Source organism: Colletotrichum costaricense, assembly GCF_030867565.1.
Source record: "Colletotrichum costaricense strain IMI 309622 chromosome Unknown Scaffold_29.1, whole genome shotgun sequence".
Lineage (NCBI taxonomy): Eukaryota > Fungi > Ascomycota > Sordariomycetes > Glomerellales > Glomerellaceae > Colletotrichum > Colletotrichum costaricense.
In genome coordinates, this window is record NW_026848258.1 from 302,261 (window position 1) to 316,725 (window position 14,465).

The following is a 14,465-nucleotide window of genomic DNA, read 5'->3' on the forward strand; positions in this document are numbered from 1 at the left end:
AACGAATCAGTACTCACTTAAGGTCGTCTGCGAACATTGACTTGCGGCTTGAAATCATCAATCGGCTTCATCACTTCAGACTTTGCTCCATGTGCCGCGTTGGAATCGAGCCGATGCCGAGCTAGACGGCTTCGGAGTGCCTGTTTTAAGCCGAGATTACAACGGATCACGATCAGGATTCCTACAGTTTCTACGCGCAAGTGTTGCCCCGATCTGCGCTGAGCCCTGTGGGCATCTCAGAAATCGATTTTTTTCGGATGAATGACAGAGGCAACATATCGAACCTCATTGGCCAATTGCCATTCCCTGATGACCCGCTTTGGCCCGGGCAGGTGCCGACGTATGGCTCCGGGGTCGGCGGGCCCAGCTGTCGGAACCCAGTTACAGTAGCCGAGAGTTGACTCAACCCGACGTCGATTATCGTACTCAAGTGAGAGCGAAACTGGTGATATAAGGATTCACTCCGCTTCAGTATCCTCACAGCATCTGACCAGAATAGACTCTCCAGATACCCAAGCCACAATGTCGCCTTTTAACCTCGAAACGTGTGCGCGCCCGAATATTCTAGCCCTCGAGCCTTATCGCTGCGCAAGAGAGTAAGTTTCTCTCACTCGCCAAAAAAGCTCACTCACAAGACTCTCATAAACATTGCCCATCTCTGACATCACTCTCCAGCGACTACAAAGATGACGGCACAAACGTCCTCCTCGACGCAAACGAAAACGCCTACGGGCCCTCGCTGCAGTCCGACTTCGAGGCCGGCAACCTAGGCATCGACTTCAAAGGCCTGAACCGCTACCCGGACCCTCACCAACCGGAACTCAAGCAGCTCCTCTGCCGCCTGCGCAACACCCACACCCACACGGCAAAGGACCTCGCCCCCGCGAACCTCTTTGTCGGCGTCGGCAGCGACGAGGCCATCGACGCCCTGCTGCGCTGCTTCTGCGCCCCCGGCAAGGACCGCATCCTGACGTGCCCGCCCACCTACGGCATGTACTCCGTCTCGGCGCAGATCAACGACGTGAGCATCGTCAAGGTCCCGCTGAAGGCCGCCCCCGAATTCGGCATGGACACGGACGGCATCCTCGCCGCGCTGAGCGAGCCGGACAACAACATCAAGCTCGTGTACCTCTGCACCCCCGGGAACCCGACGGGATCCGTGCTAGCGAAGGAGGACGTCCAGCGCGTGCTGGAGCACCCGACGTGGAACGGCATCGTCGTCCTCGACGAGGCCTACATCGACTTCGCGCCCGAGGGCAGCTCCATGGCCGAGTGGGTGCTCGAGTGGCCCAACCTCGTCGTGATGCAGACCCTCTCCAAGGCGTTCGGCATGGCGGGCATCCGCCTCGGCGCCGCGTTCGCTTCCCCGCCCGTCGCGCGCCTGCTCAACGCCATGAAAGCGCCGTATAACATCTCCACGCCGACCAGCGCGCTCGCGCAGTACGCCGTCTCCGACAAGGGGTTGGCCGTCATGCGGGATAACCGCGCCAAGATCCTGACGCAGCGGGACCGTATTATTGCCGAGCTTCCCCGGGTACCTGGCGTCGGCAGGTTGCGCGGCGGCACGGAGAGTAACTTTTTGTTGTACGAGATGCTGGACGCGGCGGGCCAGCCGGACAACGTCACGGCGTTGGCCGTGTACGAGCGCCTCGCGGAGAACAAGGGCGTCGTGGTGCGGTTCCGCGGTAAGGAGCACGGCTGTCTTGGGTGTTTGAGAATCACGATTGGTACCGAGGACGAGGTCACGAGGTTCCTTGCCTCCATTGCCAAGGTTCTGGCCGAGGTGCGCGGAGCTGCGCGGCAGCCGGACGAGGAGAAGAAGGAGGCGGCGGCGAACGGGGTGGTCGCATAGATGGGACTGGTTTATAACGAGGCATTGATAGATGATGGGACGACGGCCAAATAAAAGTGTTTTATATAGCATTGAACGTATTCGGTCGGGGCGATGGGACGGTGGGAAATCATATGGAGGCATAAAGATTAGACATTTATGCCTTAACCCAAGTTTTCTCTCTCTGATGAATTCGTAATCAAACGCCTAGGGCTGGCGTCTGTTTCTGTATCTTGAGCACATGATCGAGAATCTCCTCGGCTGCCTCTTCCGGCGTCTTCCTCGAGACATCAACGTCCACTACTACAACCTCATCACCTGCCTTAAAGCGATGACGAATCAGTAGGTGGGCGTGTGGAAGTTGCCTCTTAGTTGAGGATGGCTGTTTTATCTTAATGACTATCATGTATCTATATTGTCAGTTGACATAAAGGATCAATGAGTCGCTGATAGAGACCGGAGTGAGTCACCATGAGATACATGTAGAAAGGAATCACCACCACCAGGATCGGTATCCCTGACTGCGCAAGCTTTCTTTGCTTCAGGTTGAAGATGACTGCACTCTAATTTGGGCTGTTTCATATCATGAGCAGCAAAGATTAAAGTGCTATTCGGACGTATGTATCAGTCTTGTGTGCCCCATGACAATCTTGTTGAAGATGGGTTCGCAGCATATTCCCAGAGTAAACACGGAGAATCAATGCCCCAGACGTTTCCTATGTATCTCCAGCTAATTCTTACCATGTGCGTACGAAATGTCTCGTAAGTGGGAGAAGTCAGGTCTCGTTCACTAGGGGTGGTGGGAAACTCACCCCTACTCCTTGCCGTACAAGAAGTACTAAACTATTATTTCGGGGAAAATGCCTGTAGGTAGGCATTGATGAGGTCTCTTTAGTGTCAAGATAATAGGGAATTTGCTAGTGTTTAGCTGGGCACCCTGCATGTATGTGAGCGGCATCAATCTGCAACCTCAGACGACAGGCCGAAGGGGGGATATAGAGAACCATTCTTGTTACTAGCCCAACAAAAGGGGCGGCCGCCTACGTGGCCGAGGGGAGAAGGTCGTGAAGTCTTAATTAGTCCGTGATGCGCCGGCTTTGGAACCTCCATTGACCATTCTTTTTTGTTTTACGTTTTGTTTGATTACTCTTCAATTTGAAATGTATAGTGCTCGTCATTATAGATTTCCAATAGCAGAGTGATGGCTTCCTTATCTTAGAAATAATTATGTACTACTGCGTACGGCCCCCAGCTCTCATATCTTAAACGCCTGTGAGATGATCGTGATGGCTTCAAACATTCGGCCCCACCATGATCACGTGATTTTGAGCAACTGCGCCGGGCAAGACAATCAATCAATCGCAACCGTTGGACAAGAGCTATATGCTATCACACCGGGTTTCTTCGAAATGTCGACAGCCATGAGGACTTGATAATCTGCCTTATTGGTTCTGATCCAGTTGAGTCGTCGCCTTTGCCCATTGACCCTGCCAGTGCTTGCCTGGCTTTCAGTCGACCTAAGTAGATTTGAGAAATGAACCGCCAGCAACGCGCCATCGAGAACCAATCCATTACCTTTTCCATATTGTTTACGAGACCCGGCATTCGGCACGGCGCCACCACAGAAGAGGGAAAAAAACAACCGCCGTTTTGTCAACCATTTCCAGAAATCATGGTTGCCGATAGGCACCCCCAGGCCCCCGCCATTCTCCATTAGGCAAGGGCTAAAATTGGATGCCGTCGCTGTTTCATGTGTCGAGCTGGAGGTAACGGTAACCCGAGCTAGCGGCTCTCAAGTAGATCATCCCGTCCAAGGGTTTCTCACCACTCCTCCAAACAAGCGCCCAATCACTGACCCAATCGTCGACATCCTGCCTGGTTATTGCTGGCCTTGCAACATGTCTGGACAGCAGTACTCCAAAAGAGCCAGAGGTCTTCTATGATCCCATCCTCTTTCGATCTGCCATGGGTTGTCCCGGTACAACGCTGGCCCGTCAATCACAATTCGAAATACCCTTTCTTCATGCAAGTTTGTCCATTGTAAGCTTGCATTGAGAACCACACAAACCGCCCACACCCCGCTCTCCCGCATCCCCCTCCCCCCCTTTTCGGCGGCTCTGGTCCCGTTGGAACTTCCCCTTTCGACCAGTCAACCACCCCTCCTCCTCAGCTCTTCAGCCCAGTAACAGCGAAGCGTCTCCAGACTACAAGTATATACATCCGTATGTGCGTACCTGACTAAAGGCCGCCGCCGCGCTTCTCAAAACATGGGGAGATGACCCAGTCGAAGCCCCTGTCTACACCCAAGCTGACAACCGCCCGCCCCAAGAGTCAGGGGGGAGACCGGCGGGATTCATGTGGGCAAGGAGACTTTTTTGTACGAGCAGCTGTCAAGAAGTCTAAAAGAGATGGAACATGGGATGAAAGGTGGGCTGAGTCGAACCAAAAGTTCAGCGAGTGGCCTCCCCCCCCCCCCCCATTGGCCGGAGCTGCCGTCTATTCCTTGAACTTCACCCCTCAACGCTCCTAGTGCCACCTCACGAACCGCGCGCCGGGACCTGAATAGCGAACTGCCCTCTTCGCCCCCCTGGTTGCGACGTTCCTTTTCACTCATTCAGAGGAACGCCTCGGTTGCCCTGTATGTAGATCGGATACTTTCTTGCCTGTTTATTACCTAAACTATGCGCTGCCACTTTCGCTTCTCAACCTCCTCTCGTTTCTCGTGAACTGTTTCGCTGCTTGTTTCTCGCCCTCTTTCACCCAAAAAAGCCATTCCTTTAGGAGATACTGTTTTCTCTCACCCTACGTCCCTCTTTGACGGAGTATTCCCTACTTTGCTATATCCGAAATATTCCTTTGTGAAAGGCGCTGGATAAGTAGTTGGTCTCTTGAAGACACTGTCCTATCGTCAGAACGGTGACAACCCACCGCGCCCAAAGTCTGTAGACCAGCTCCTGGTATCACCACCATGGTCCTCATTAAGCCCGCTCTCATCGCCTCCGTGGCTATTACGGCGGTCTCCGCCTTCACATCGCCCAAGACGCTCGATGTAAATAACGCAGGTTGGTGCCGCCCAAATTCCCAACCATGTAAAGCTTTTGCTAACAGAGCCCCAAGACTCCGTCAAGGCTATTGCCGGCAGTCTGGCTTTCGGTGCCATGTCTTACTACAACGGAAACGTCTCCAGCGATCCCAAGGTATGTCAACCTAGAACAGACAATTCAGGTCTCCACGAACGAGAAGGATAGTCTCAACATTGAGTACAAGAACTGACAAGACAATCTCCATAGATGGTTGGCGACCTCCCGGAACCATACTACTGGTGGCAAGCCGGCGCCCTCTGGGGCATAATGATGGACTACTTCCACTACACAGGCGACGCAACCTACAACGCAGTCCTGACCCAAGCCCTGACCGCAAAAGTAAACACGGGGCCCAACTATGACTTCATGCCCCCCGAGCACGAACTCGAAGAAGGAAACGACGACCTCGGCTTCTGGGGCTTCGCCGTCATGTCCGCCGCCGAGCGCAACTTCCCCGACCCCGATCCCTCGACGGGGGCCCCCGCCTGGCTCCAAATGGGCCGCAACATCTTCAACTCCCTCGCGGGCCGCTGGAACATGACGCACTGCGGCGGCGGGCTCCTCTGGCAAATCTACGAGTCCAACCCCAACGGCCTCAACTACAAAAACAGCGTCAGCAACGGCGGCTTCTTCCAGCTCGGCGCCCGCCTCGCCGCCGCGACGAACGACTCCCGCTACGCAGACTGGGCCTCGTACGTCTGGGACTGGTCCGCCGCCGTCGGCTTCCTCGACGCCGACCTCAAAGTCTACGACGGCGCCGACGCGCGCGACAACTGCACAAAGACGAACTACGTCTCCTTCACCTACTCCACGGGCATCTACCTCTACGGCGCGGCCGTCATGGCCAACCACACGGGCGACGTCCTCTGGGCGGACCGCGCGACGAAGATGCTCGCCACGGCGCGCAAGAGCTTCTTCTCCCTCAACGAGAACAGCACAAACATCATGTACGAGCCCGCGTGCGAGACGGTCGGCACCTGCAACACGGACATGAAGACGTTCAAGGGCTACCTCTCGCGCTTCATGTGGCAGTCCGCCGTCGTCATGCCCGCCCTGCTGCCCGAGGTCAAGGAGATCCTGATCCCGAGCGCGCTCGCGGCGGCCAAAGCCTGCGAGGCCACGGCGGGCAACGTGACGTGCGGGCAAAAGTGGTACGTCGACGGCGACGACGGCAGCTACGGCCTGGGCCAGACCATGAGCGCGCTCGAGATCATCCAGGGTCTCGTCGTCAGCCAGTAGGTTTTTTTGCGACAACCTCCGTTGCGGAAACCAACCCTCTTTGCGTCCTTCCGTGTCCTGCGCTGTGCATTCAGTGGACAATGAGCCAACGGGGGATCAACCGCTGACGGGCATTGCGCCAGCCTCACGAATGCAACCGACAACTCGACGAGTAATTCGACGACTGACCCGCCTCCCGCCACCGTCCCGAGCCAAAGTGGCGCAGTAAACATCTTATTCAAATGTACATACACAAGCGTCTTGGGCGCCATGTTGCTATTTTGGCATTTGCCTCTTGTGTAGAAAGGAATCTAGGGAAAATAGGCGTAACTGGCGTTGGGTAAACGCATTATTTCTGAACATATGAAAGACTATACATACCCCTGAAAGTTTCTAATGTTCAAGACCTCAAATTAACACATCATGCTTGTCGCCCTGCTGCTTAGTGAAGAATCGATCGTCCAAGAGGCGAGTATAATAGCTGTCCGCGTTCCACGCACATGTTGTCTTGCGTGGAGCGTAACGCAGGACTGCCGACCAACCTGGCGGGGATCCTGTCAAATGTGTGACTGCTCGAAGGATCCGTTCATTCTAAGATGATGAGATGAGTGACAGATTGTTTTGACGGGCATGTTCTCGGTGGATAAACGACACGAATTTTCGATGAAACTGGTTGCACAAAGAATCATAGGACTAGGAATCATCTCCTCCTGTCCTTTCCATGTTTATATTTGCCGTTGATCCCTTGATCGTAAATAAATTCAACGCCGATACGGGGTATAACTCCAAAAAGGAGCACATTGCGAGAAATGACAAAGCTCTGTGGGTAGAAAAGACAATGGGCTCGCCAACGACACTCCACTTGCTTCCCCCTTTATGCTGACACGTGGGCAAAACTCCAATAATGTGTCACCCTCTCCAAATCGTTGTCCCGAGATCCAGTTTCCTAGTTTTGATCTGCTTCGTATGCTGCCTTTCCATGATGATGATGCCGCTCTCTATTTCGTTTTCTTTCGGATTCCGAGTAGCAGATCATTTGTGATCGCCATTGTGGGTATAGTGTGCCGTAGGTAGGTAGTCTGAGAGCGTAGAAACGTCGCCGGTCATGCCACCAACGCGACAACTGCCATGCTGCATACTGATGCAATGAGAGCCCAGCCGCGACCAAGACGAGGGGCAGCGCTCGGGTTGGTTTCGGCAGGTAATGAAGGCGACAGGCTATCCGTGTACAAGAAGTCGTCAAAGTTCGAGTTGTCGGCAGTCGTTGTCGTCGCTGGGGTTGCTGTAGCCGCGGGCTCCTCGGCCATAGTGAGAATACCCCATTCCACCTCAGAGCCGGTCATGGTCGATGTCCATGACACCTCGGTCGGGCCCGTCAATTTGCCGTTAATGTATCCGCTCTTTAGACTCGAGTATCCTGAACATGTCGCAGCTGTCGTCCCGCTCAATGTGCAGCCCAGATCGGCGATGCTGTCCGCCCACGTCAAAATTAGCTGTCCCACTCCTTCCCAAGCGACGCACGTGTTGCGGGAGGCGAGAACCTACAGAGTTGATGTCTTGGTGCCGTGGAACTGAAGCGTGCTCTCGCCCTCGGAGAAGACGAAGGGGAACTCGATGGCTAGGTCGCAGTTGGGGCTTGTTTGTGGCGGGCAGAAGACGGTATATGTTGTTTCTTTGGCATTCTACGATGGCGCAAATAGTTAGATCACAGCAATCGCATTCGATAGGAAGCTCTGGCAGCATTGGGAGTCTCATACACTTGAAATTACACTCCCCCGCAGCTGCGACCAGCTATTCGCATCATAGTGCGGCAGGTAGATCGGAACAGTGGTCGTATCATCGGCGAGGACGGCATTCGAGAAAAGGAAACACAGTGACAGCAGAGCGGCGGAAGGCTGGGAGCACCTCATCGTGGCGACGTAGAATGTGGATTGGTCGAGTCTCGAGCCGGTCGAAAGGTGCAGCAGTGCTTGACGTCAACGAGCTAGCCACCGGAGGCGGTTCATGGGTCGGACAGCTACCGATACTGGCAAGGCAAGGTTATGCAATGCAGCGGACCAGGTTGACAGGGCGGGTGTTGAAGCTGGGGGAGCCAGACAGATACTCGGTGACACGCCGTTGATTTCCCTATCAAAGTAGGAGAAAGGTCGGAGGAAAGGCCGTTGGCCGTTCTTTGGGGCGGAGAGTGGGTTTGTTCGTATGCGGCGGTGGTGAGCGACCCTGGTTATAGCATGGGACGGTCGTAGCGGGTGTTTCGCGGTTGTAGCGATGGCATAAGGTACGACGAATACAGCAAAGCGGAAGCTGTCAGCAAGCAGGGAAAGGTTGCGTCTTGGTCGGAGGAGTCCGTTTCCTTAAAAGAGCAAGCTAGGAACGGAGCCGAGAGAATGAGGAGGGGTTTCCGGTGAAGGAGATTTACTGTCGTGACAGCAGTATTGCGAGCAAAGGGGAGCGGCTCAACTTTCAGGTGAGTAGAAAGACGTGTCGGAGAGAGATTGAGGACTTTGCAGCCTTTGCCAATGCGCCGTCCTTGCCGGCCAAGGCTGGGCGGGAGAGTAGGTGAGCGATTGGCATTCTTTTGGCAAAATGGGACGAAAGCCAAGACTTTTGGACAAGATGGTACGGCGCCCTTTGGAGACTCGGCGAATGTGTGAGAGGGTCAAAGGTCCACGACCCACGGGAGACGAAGGTGGCTTGCCCTTGTCTCGGCAGACCTCATGCTCACTGTATGCGTAAGGTGTGCTCCGTAGGCTGGCTTCCTCGTAACAACGGCGCTTCCCGTCAGTTCAGTCAGGTTGAGACTTCAACCGTCAACGGCCTTCCCAAAAGGCAACCCAGCAGCAGACCTGCTGCTGCATTGCAGGCAGTGGGTGTAATGCGAGCTGAGCACCTCCATCTTGGGGGCGATTCAATGCGTGCGATAATAGCTGGGTAACCGTAGCGTGCGTACGGAGTAGGTATCTGCAGTGTGTGCGTGTACCACTGTATCCGTAGCATCCACCACAGCTCGCCTGATGGCCAAGGGCCGACGGCTGCTGGATCATCCAATGCTAGTGGTGAACATTGGCAGCTGGGCGAGGGAAACAAAACGGGCGACGATGAGAGGATGGAAGGGAAGAAGGCCAAGAAATGCCAAGACCGCGAATTTCGAAAAAAATAATAATATGAGCTGGGTGGGCACGGGCGCCCGGACTGGAGACGGTCCTCTTGTCACTGGCCATCTGACTGGCCGGACGTTGCCAGCCAGGCAGGAACCGGCAGGGGTTGGCTGTCCCCCCCGTGGCCCCCCCGTGCCCCCGTCATGCCCGTTCGTCCCCGCTCCGCTGCGCTACTGAGGAAGTCGCAACTCACAACAGTGACTCTTGCGGTCTTGCCTTTCCAGAGGAGGCTTAGGTAACTTGCATCCCATGAGGAAACCTCGACCAAAACACCAGCACCTTCCCATCCCGTCGTTAATGCTGGGCATCACTCCGGGACTTCATGCCCACAACCCGGCCTGACCAGAAAATCCCTCTTCAGAAACATCACGGTCTCGGTCTCACCTCCCCGCCACCCAACGGTTCCTTTTGTCGGATCTTTCTTGGATACCTTTCGATCGCAGCTGATCAGAATGGACCATGCCCTCGTCAACGTGGAACATACGATATCTGGACCCCGAGTGGAAGTGAAGTCCAAGTGGGAGCCGATTCCGCCTCGATTTGCTGTTTGATAGGCTCCGACTGCGAGTCTCGGGGCCCTCTTTCCGCTCGCTGCAACTCCCTCATCCGTGTTAGGCAGGACCCAATGTGTGGTCATTATCCACCGCTGCAGATGCATCTACTTTCTACCCACGCGCGATAGACGATTATCTCGGCTCTCGCCGGTGACCACGCCTTCGTCTTTGTGACCATCTCAACGTTGGAGTCAGTCGCACTGCTAAAGTCAGTCTCGATCTGTACTGTGAGCGTCTCTGTGCACTGGCCACAAGATTATTCTGAGCGACTGTTCCAACGAGTTCGTTCCATCTTTCATCCCATCACTCACGCCGAGCTCAACCAGCAAGGGCTTTCGATGTTGCCATTTCATCCGACCCGTCCTGCTCCCAGCCGGGGCATCCTGCAATTGAAGCGTCCTAGTAAACTCACCGCTACAGTTCGGCGAATCTAGGCCCGCAGAGTCGCAGACCGGAAGATGTCAAAATAAACTCAGCTCCAACTTGCACAACTACCACGCCCATGCCATAGTGCCCAATCGCTAACGTCTGTCTACAGCATGCCGATGCTAGACGAGTTTTAACCTGCGTATTAGTTAACAGCAATAAATGCCTTTTTCCAATGCAGGATACACGATGCACTCCACCAAAACGAGCATCTCTAGGGGACGAGTATATCATATTGCTAGCTACCTCACATTTCGTACAAACAATTGCGTGGTGCACAGAGGTCACAGTCCGATTTTTCAGAAATCATATTGTGCGAAGCTATTCAAGTGTGCCAGCGAGCCTCAATCATTCGGGTTCGCAATAAGTCGTTTTATGGCATCACTTGCATAACACAAAACGTTTGATTTTCTTCATCAGAATGACAGCCAACGTTGTTGCGCGGCGTCCAATCGGAGTATTGCTTGCCAACAGCAGCCTGGACTGACGTTTTGGAGCTTTGGTTTATTCCTTCTTTTTTTCTCGCTACCAACACACGATGACACGAGCGCTTGACCAGAAATGGCCATGGACTCTCGGGCCCAGTTCCTCCAGTAAGCCTGCGGCACAGCTTTGCCGGGAAATTAACCACCATGGCCAGCCAAGAAAAACATTGCCTCGCCGCGATATTCACGAGGGCAACTTTCTTTGCCCTCTTAATCACATACTGACCACAAGATGAAGCACTGCACGACAGCCTTGTTAGCCTTCGTGGGCATCGCCGCGGCGCAAACCACGTCCGTGATCAGCGTCCTCAACCCCTATTTCGGGGACAACCCCTACGACGCGTCCATCAAGGACGCTAATCCCACCGCGACAACGTACATCGTGAGCTGCCAGACCAACAGCACGAATTATCAATGTCGCGCCGACCCCTCCGCCTTGATGACCCTCGTGGGAGGGCCGTCGACCATGGAACTTCACATTGACCATACCGCCAGCGGAGTGTAAGTCGTCCCCACACTCTAATCTACTCGTCATTCCATCACCCAGGCGCATCCGATAGTGGGCGGTTGAAAATCTTGACCATGGTCGCTGAATCTTCTTTTTTCCAGATCAATCGAGTACATTGGTACCGTTTCAGGTGATGGCCTGGACTACCAGCAGATTGTCACAAAGAGCGGAAACACCGCCATGATGGCCAACATGAGACTTTCGCCTCTGACGGCTACAAGCCTCTACGTTCCCCTCACCGTCACCGCTGGCCTGGAGAAATTGCAGCAAGCTCAGACCGGCGCTACTGCGACTGCGACTGCAACGGCCACGGCGTCCTCCTCGGGATCGGCGCAGAGCGGGTCCGGGTCCGGGTCCGGGTCCGCTGCATCGGCCACGAGTGCGCAGGCCTCTTCGACGTCAACGCCTAACGCCGCTGCACCCCGTGTCGCCCGGGACGGTCTTCTTGCTGGCGCAATTGCTGCAGTTGGGTTCATGATGTTCTAAGTATGCTGGTGGCAGAGCCAGGTCTTTGAAGATGTTGTTTCGGTCGAGGCATCGAGCATTGGGTATATTATGGGAACAGCAACAGGCAGCCTCGCGAATAATTTTGCGGCCTTTCTTGACGCATAATGACTGTCAAAACTGTAACAACATGCTTGTTTCTCATTCATTGTCAAGAATGACCTTTTGTTGCCTGTTGTGGCGATGATTTCCCTTCACCTCGTTGACTTTGTGTGAGTCAAAGGCGAGGTGTTTTCTTCTTCTTTGGCTGTCATACCGACGACAACCAAAGCATTGTTTGTTGAACCAGTCTCAGCACAGCTGGGCAACGAATCGCGATAGTTCTTGTACATGAGGAGCAGCATGTTGTATAGATACAATCCTATTGAAGCATAATTTATTTCCCACCTCTTACTTCCCCAGCGTCCACCACTTAGCCAGATGAAAGATTGCAAACTGCCCGCGTCTCGCCTTTCCCACAGTCTCAAACCAGGAATTGAATTCATACTTGCAAGCCAAGGGACAACAATCTCTTTCTTTTTCGGCCCCTGCTCTCTCTCTCTCTCTCTCTCTCTCACCTCGCAGAATTACAGAAGCAAGTTAAGCAATGGAACCCAGCGTGCAGGCCGGTATCGCGTTAGCGTGCGTTGGTGGCGTCTTCGTCCTCTGTTGTGCGGCGTTTATAACATTCCGCCACATCATGTCGCCGCGCGCGCAAAAGGAGTATTTCAGGCGGAACGGGGGCGTTGCAGAAGAAACGATGCCTGGTGTTTGATGAAGCGGTAAAGGGAAAAAAAAAAAAAGCGTGCGTATAACGGTGCGAGATGGGATCCTTGGGAAAGTACAGTGTTGGTAAGTAGAGTGAAGGGGCATTGTAGAACGTGATGTAGCCGCATCTCATCAAGTAGTGAGAGCGTTTGGATTAACACGGATATGAATACGTGGTAAAGTAGATTCAGTCACTTCATTGAAGAAAGAATATGGACTTGGGTTTCAATGATGATGCTGTGAATACTTTATAAATCACGAAACGGCACTGAACTCTGTCAACTCCAGACCCTGCTATGCTGGAATAATACTCATGGACACACCGACACCCAACACCCGACTTTCATGATGCTGCCCTGCCAAACCCACTCCTGACATGCTTGAATACCAGTTTGAGAAAGAAAAGCAAAACCCCTCGAGCACGATCCCATCAACATTATAAAGAAGAACTGGAGGAGGGCCTCATTACTGATGAGCCCGGTCCTCACGTCCGTCCTGCCAGCTGGTGCAGTTGACGCAGCGTTGTGCCTACGCTCGATACATTAGCTTCAACGGGCTCTCTTCTCCCGTCATCTCAGGGGTGCCTGAGACCCGAGGAAAGGGGGAATGGAAGAAAGGGCTTACCTTATTGCTGATCCGCTTGCGGCAATACTTGCACTTAACGGTATGCTTAATAATCGGCTCCCGGGAGAAGAACTGGAAAACGTGTGCCAGTCCGTAGAGCGAGATGCCGACGCAGAGGAAGGAGACGAGTTGGTTGAGGAATGAGCTATGTGGGGGTTAGAGACGGTTGAGCGAGTTTCTTTGGGTGTGTAATCCCTCAGAGTCACAAAGGCGAATGTTTCCGGACGAGGGCGAACCCGATACCACATGAAGTCTTTCCGTGGTGATGATCAAGCAGAATTAAGGTGCGTGAACTAAAGGAGAATCTTACCCGTAAGCTAAGACGACGGCGCCATCATCCTTGGCGCGCTCGAGGGTCGTGTACTTGTTGTCGTGGGTGTAGTTCGGGCCGCCCTTTAGGACGGCGAACTTTTCTTCCATGTTGCGGTTGAGTGGGAAGATGACGGAGATGGGCGGCATGATGATGTTCTGCACAAAGTTGTTGACGAGGGTCGTGAAGGCGGCCGCGATGCTATCAAGCAGTATGTGTCAATCTACCAGGATCCCCGTTCATATTGGCAAAAGTCCAACATGAAGCTGGCTGACACTCTCAAACAACATTATTGCATGTAAGCGTTGTTGATATAAGAGGGACCTGCTCTTGAGTCGTCTCCTCATACTTAAGGATGGCATGCTTGTCGAGCATAATTAGGGGAATGGGTGCTTACATCAAACCAAAGGCGATCTCGAGAATGTTACCCTGCAGGGCAAAGTCGATGAAGCCATCCCAGAAACGCCGCACCTTTTGCTGGCCCCGTCCAAGGAGGGATTCCTCTTCGCCGTTGTCGTTGCGGCCTTGCATGTTCGCCGCGGAGGAGATGCGGTCTGAGAACGGGAGGGAGGGCATCTTGACGGTGCTCTACCGACAGGGGGGAGGAGACGCACTATACTTGGAGGTAAAAAGGAGAACGAGGAGATACGGAACTTCACAGCCGTGAAAGCGTAGTATGCAACGGTGCGACGGCGGTGAAGTATGAGAGTTGAAGAGCCCTTGAGGTGAGGTGTAGTTGAAGTGTGGCGCGCCTAAGGCGACGGTCAAGGTTGGGTCCGTTTGACCAAGGTTGAGACATGGTGGTTGTTGCCTGTTTGGGGAGGAATGACGTACCCCACATTCCGGGGTGCGTGACGCCGGAGCCGGGGTGGGTCTCCTCCGAAGGCAGATTCCGATGTTGAAGAGCGTGAACAAAGTTCGACAGCTCATCATACCTCATTCGTGGGTTCTCATATTGAAGTTGAACTTGACTCATATTCACTTATACAGAGGAAGTTACAATCACAGCTATAGTCT

At 53.9% G+C, this 14,465-nt stretch overlaps 5 protein-coding genes across 5 annotated transcripts; 3 read left to right on the forward strand and 2 right to left on the reverse strand.

The window, feature by feature from the left end:
- Positions 1 to 522: 522 nt before the first annotated feature.
- CCOS01_16372 (histidinol-phosphate aminotransferase) lies at positions 523 to 1,852 on the forward strand (the record flags this gene model as incomplete). Its single annotated transcript, XM_060464508.1, has 2 exons — positions 523 to 596; positions 676 to 1,852. 2 exons carry the CDS (start codon positions 523 to 525, stop codon positions 1,850 to 1,852), a joined length of 1,251 nt encoding a protein of 416 aa, XP_060305004.1.
- A 2,947-nt stretch (positions 1,853 to 4,799) lies between these two features.
- On the forward strand, positions 4,800 to 6,153 carry CCOS01_16373 (glycosyl hydrolase family 76; the record flags this gene model as incomplete). The annotated part of the gene is made up of 3 exons (XM_060464509.1): positions 4,800 to 4,893; positions 4,949 to 5,028; positions 5,122 to 6,153. The coding sequence occupies 3 exons, from the start codon at positions 4,800 to 4,802 to the stop codon at positions 6,151 to 6,153; spliced, it is 1,206 nt and encodes a 401-aa protein (XP_060305005.1).
- Positions 6,154 to 7,235: 1,082 nt separating this feature from the next.
- CCOS01_16374 (uncharacterized protein) lies at positions 7,236 to 8,042 on the reverse strand (the record flags this gene model as incomplete). Its single annotated transcript, XM_060464510.1, has 3 exons — positions 7,236 to 7,602; positions 7,678 to 7,814; positions 7,890 to 8,042. The coding sequence occupies 3 exons, from the start codon at positions 8,040 to 8,042 to the stop codon at positions 7,236 to 7,238; spliced, it is 657 nt and encodes a 218-aa protein (XP_060305006.1).
- Positions 8,043 to 10,987: 2,945 nt separating this feature from the next.
- Positions 10,988 to 11,749, forward strand: CCOS01_16375 (uncharacterized protein; the record flags this gene model as incomplete). Its single annotated transcript, XM_060464511.1, has 2 exons — positions 10,988 to 11,256; positions 11,365 to 11,749. The coding sequence occupies 2 exons, from the start codon at positions 10,988 to 10,990 to the stop codon at positions 11,747 to 11,749; spliced, it is 654 nt and encodes a 217-aa protein (XP_060305007.1).
- A 1,230-nt stretch (positions 11,750 to 12,979) lies between these two features.
- On the reverse strand, positions 12,980 to 14,024 carry CCOS01_16376 (large conductance mechanosensitive channel protein; the record flags this gene model as incomplete). Its single annotated transcript, XM_060464512.1, has 4 exons — positions 12,980 to 13,042; positions 13,139 to 13,283; positions 13,449 to 13,649; positions 13,846 to 14,024. 4 exons carry the CDS (start codon positions 14,022 to 14,024, stop codon positions 12,980 to 12,982), a joined length of 588 nt encoding a protein of 195 aa, XP_060305008.1.
- Between the last annotated feature and the right edge of the window lie 441 nt (positions 14,025 to 14,465).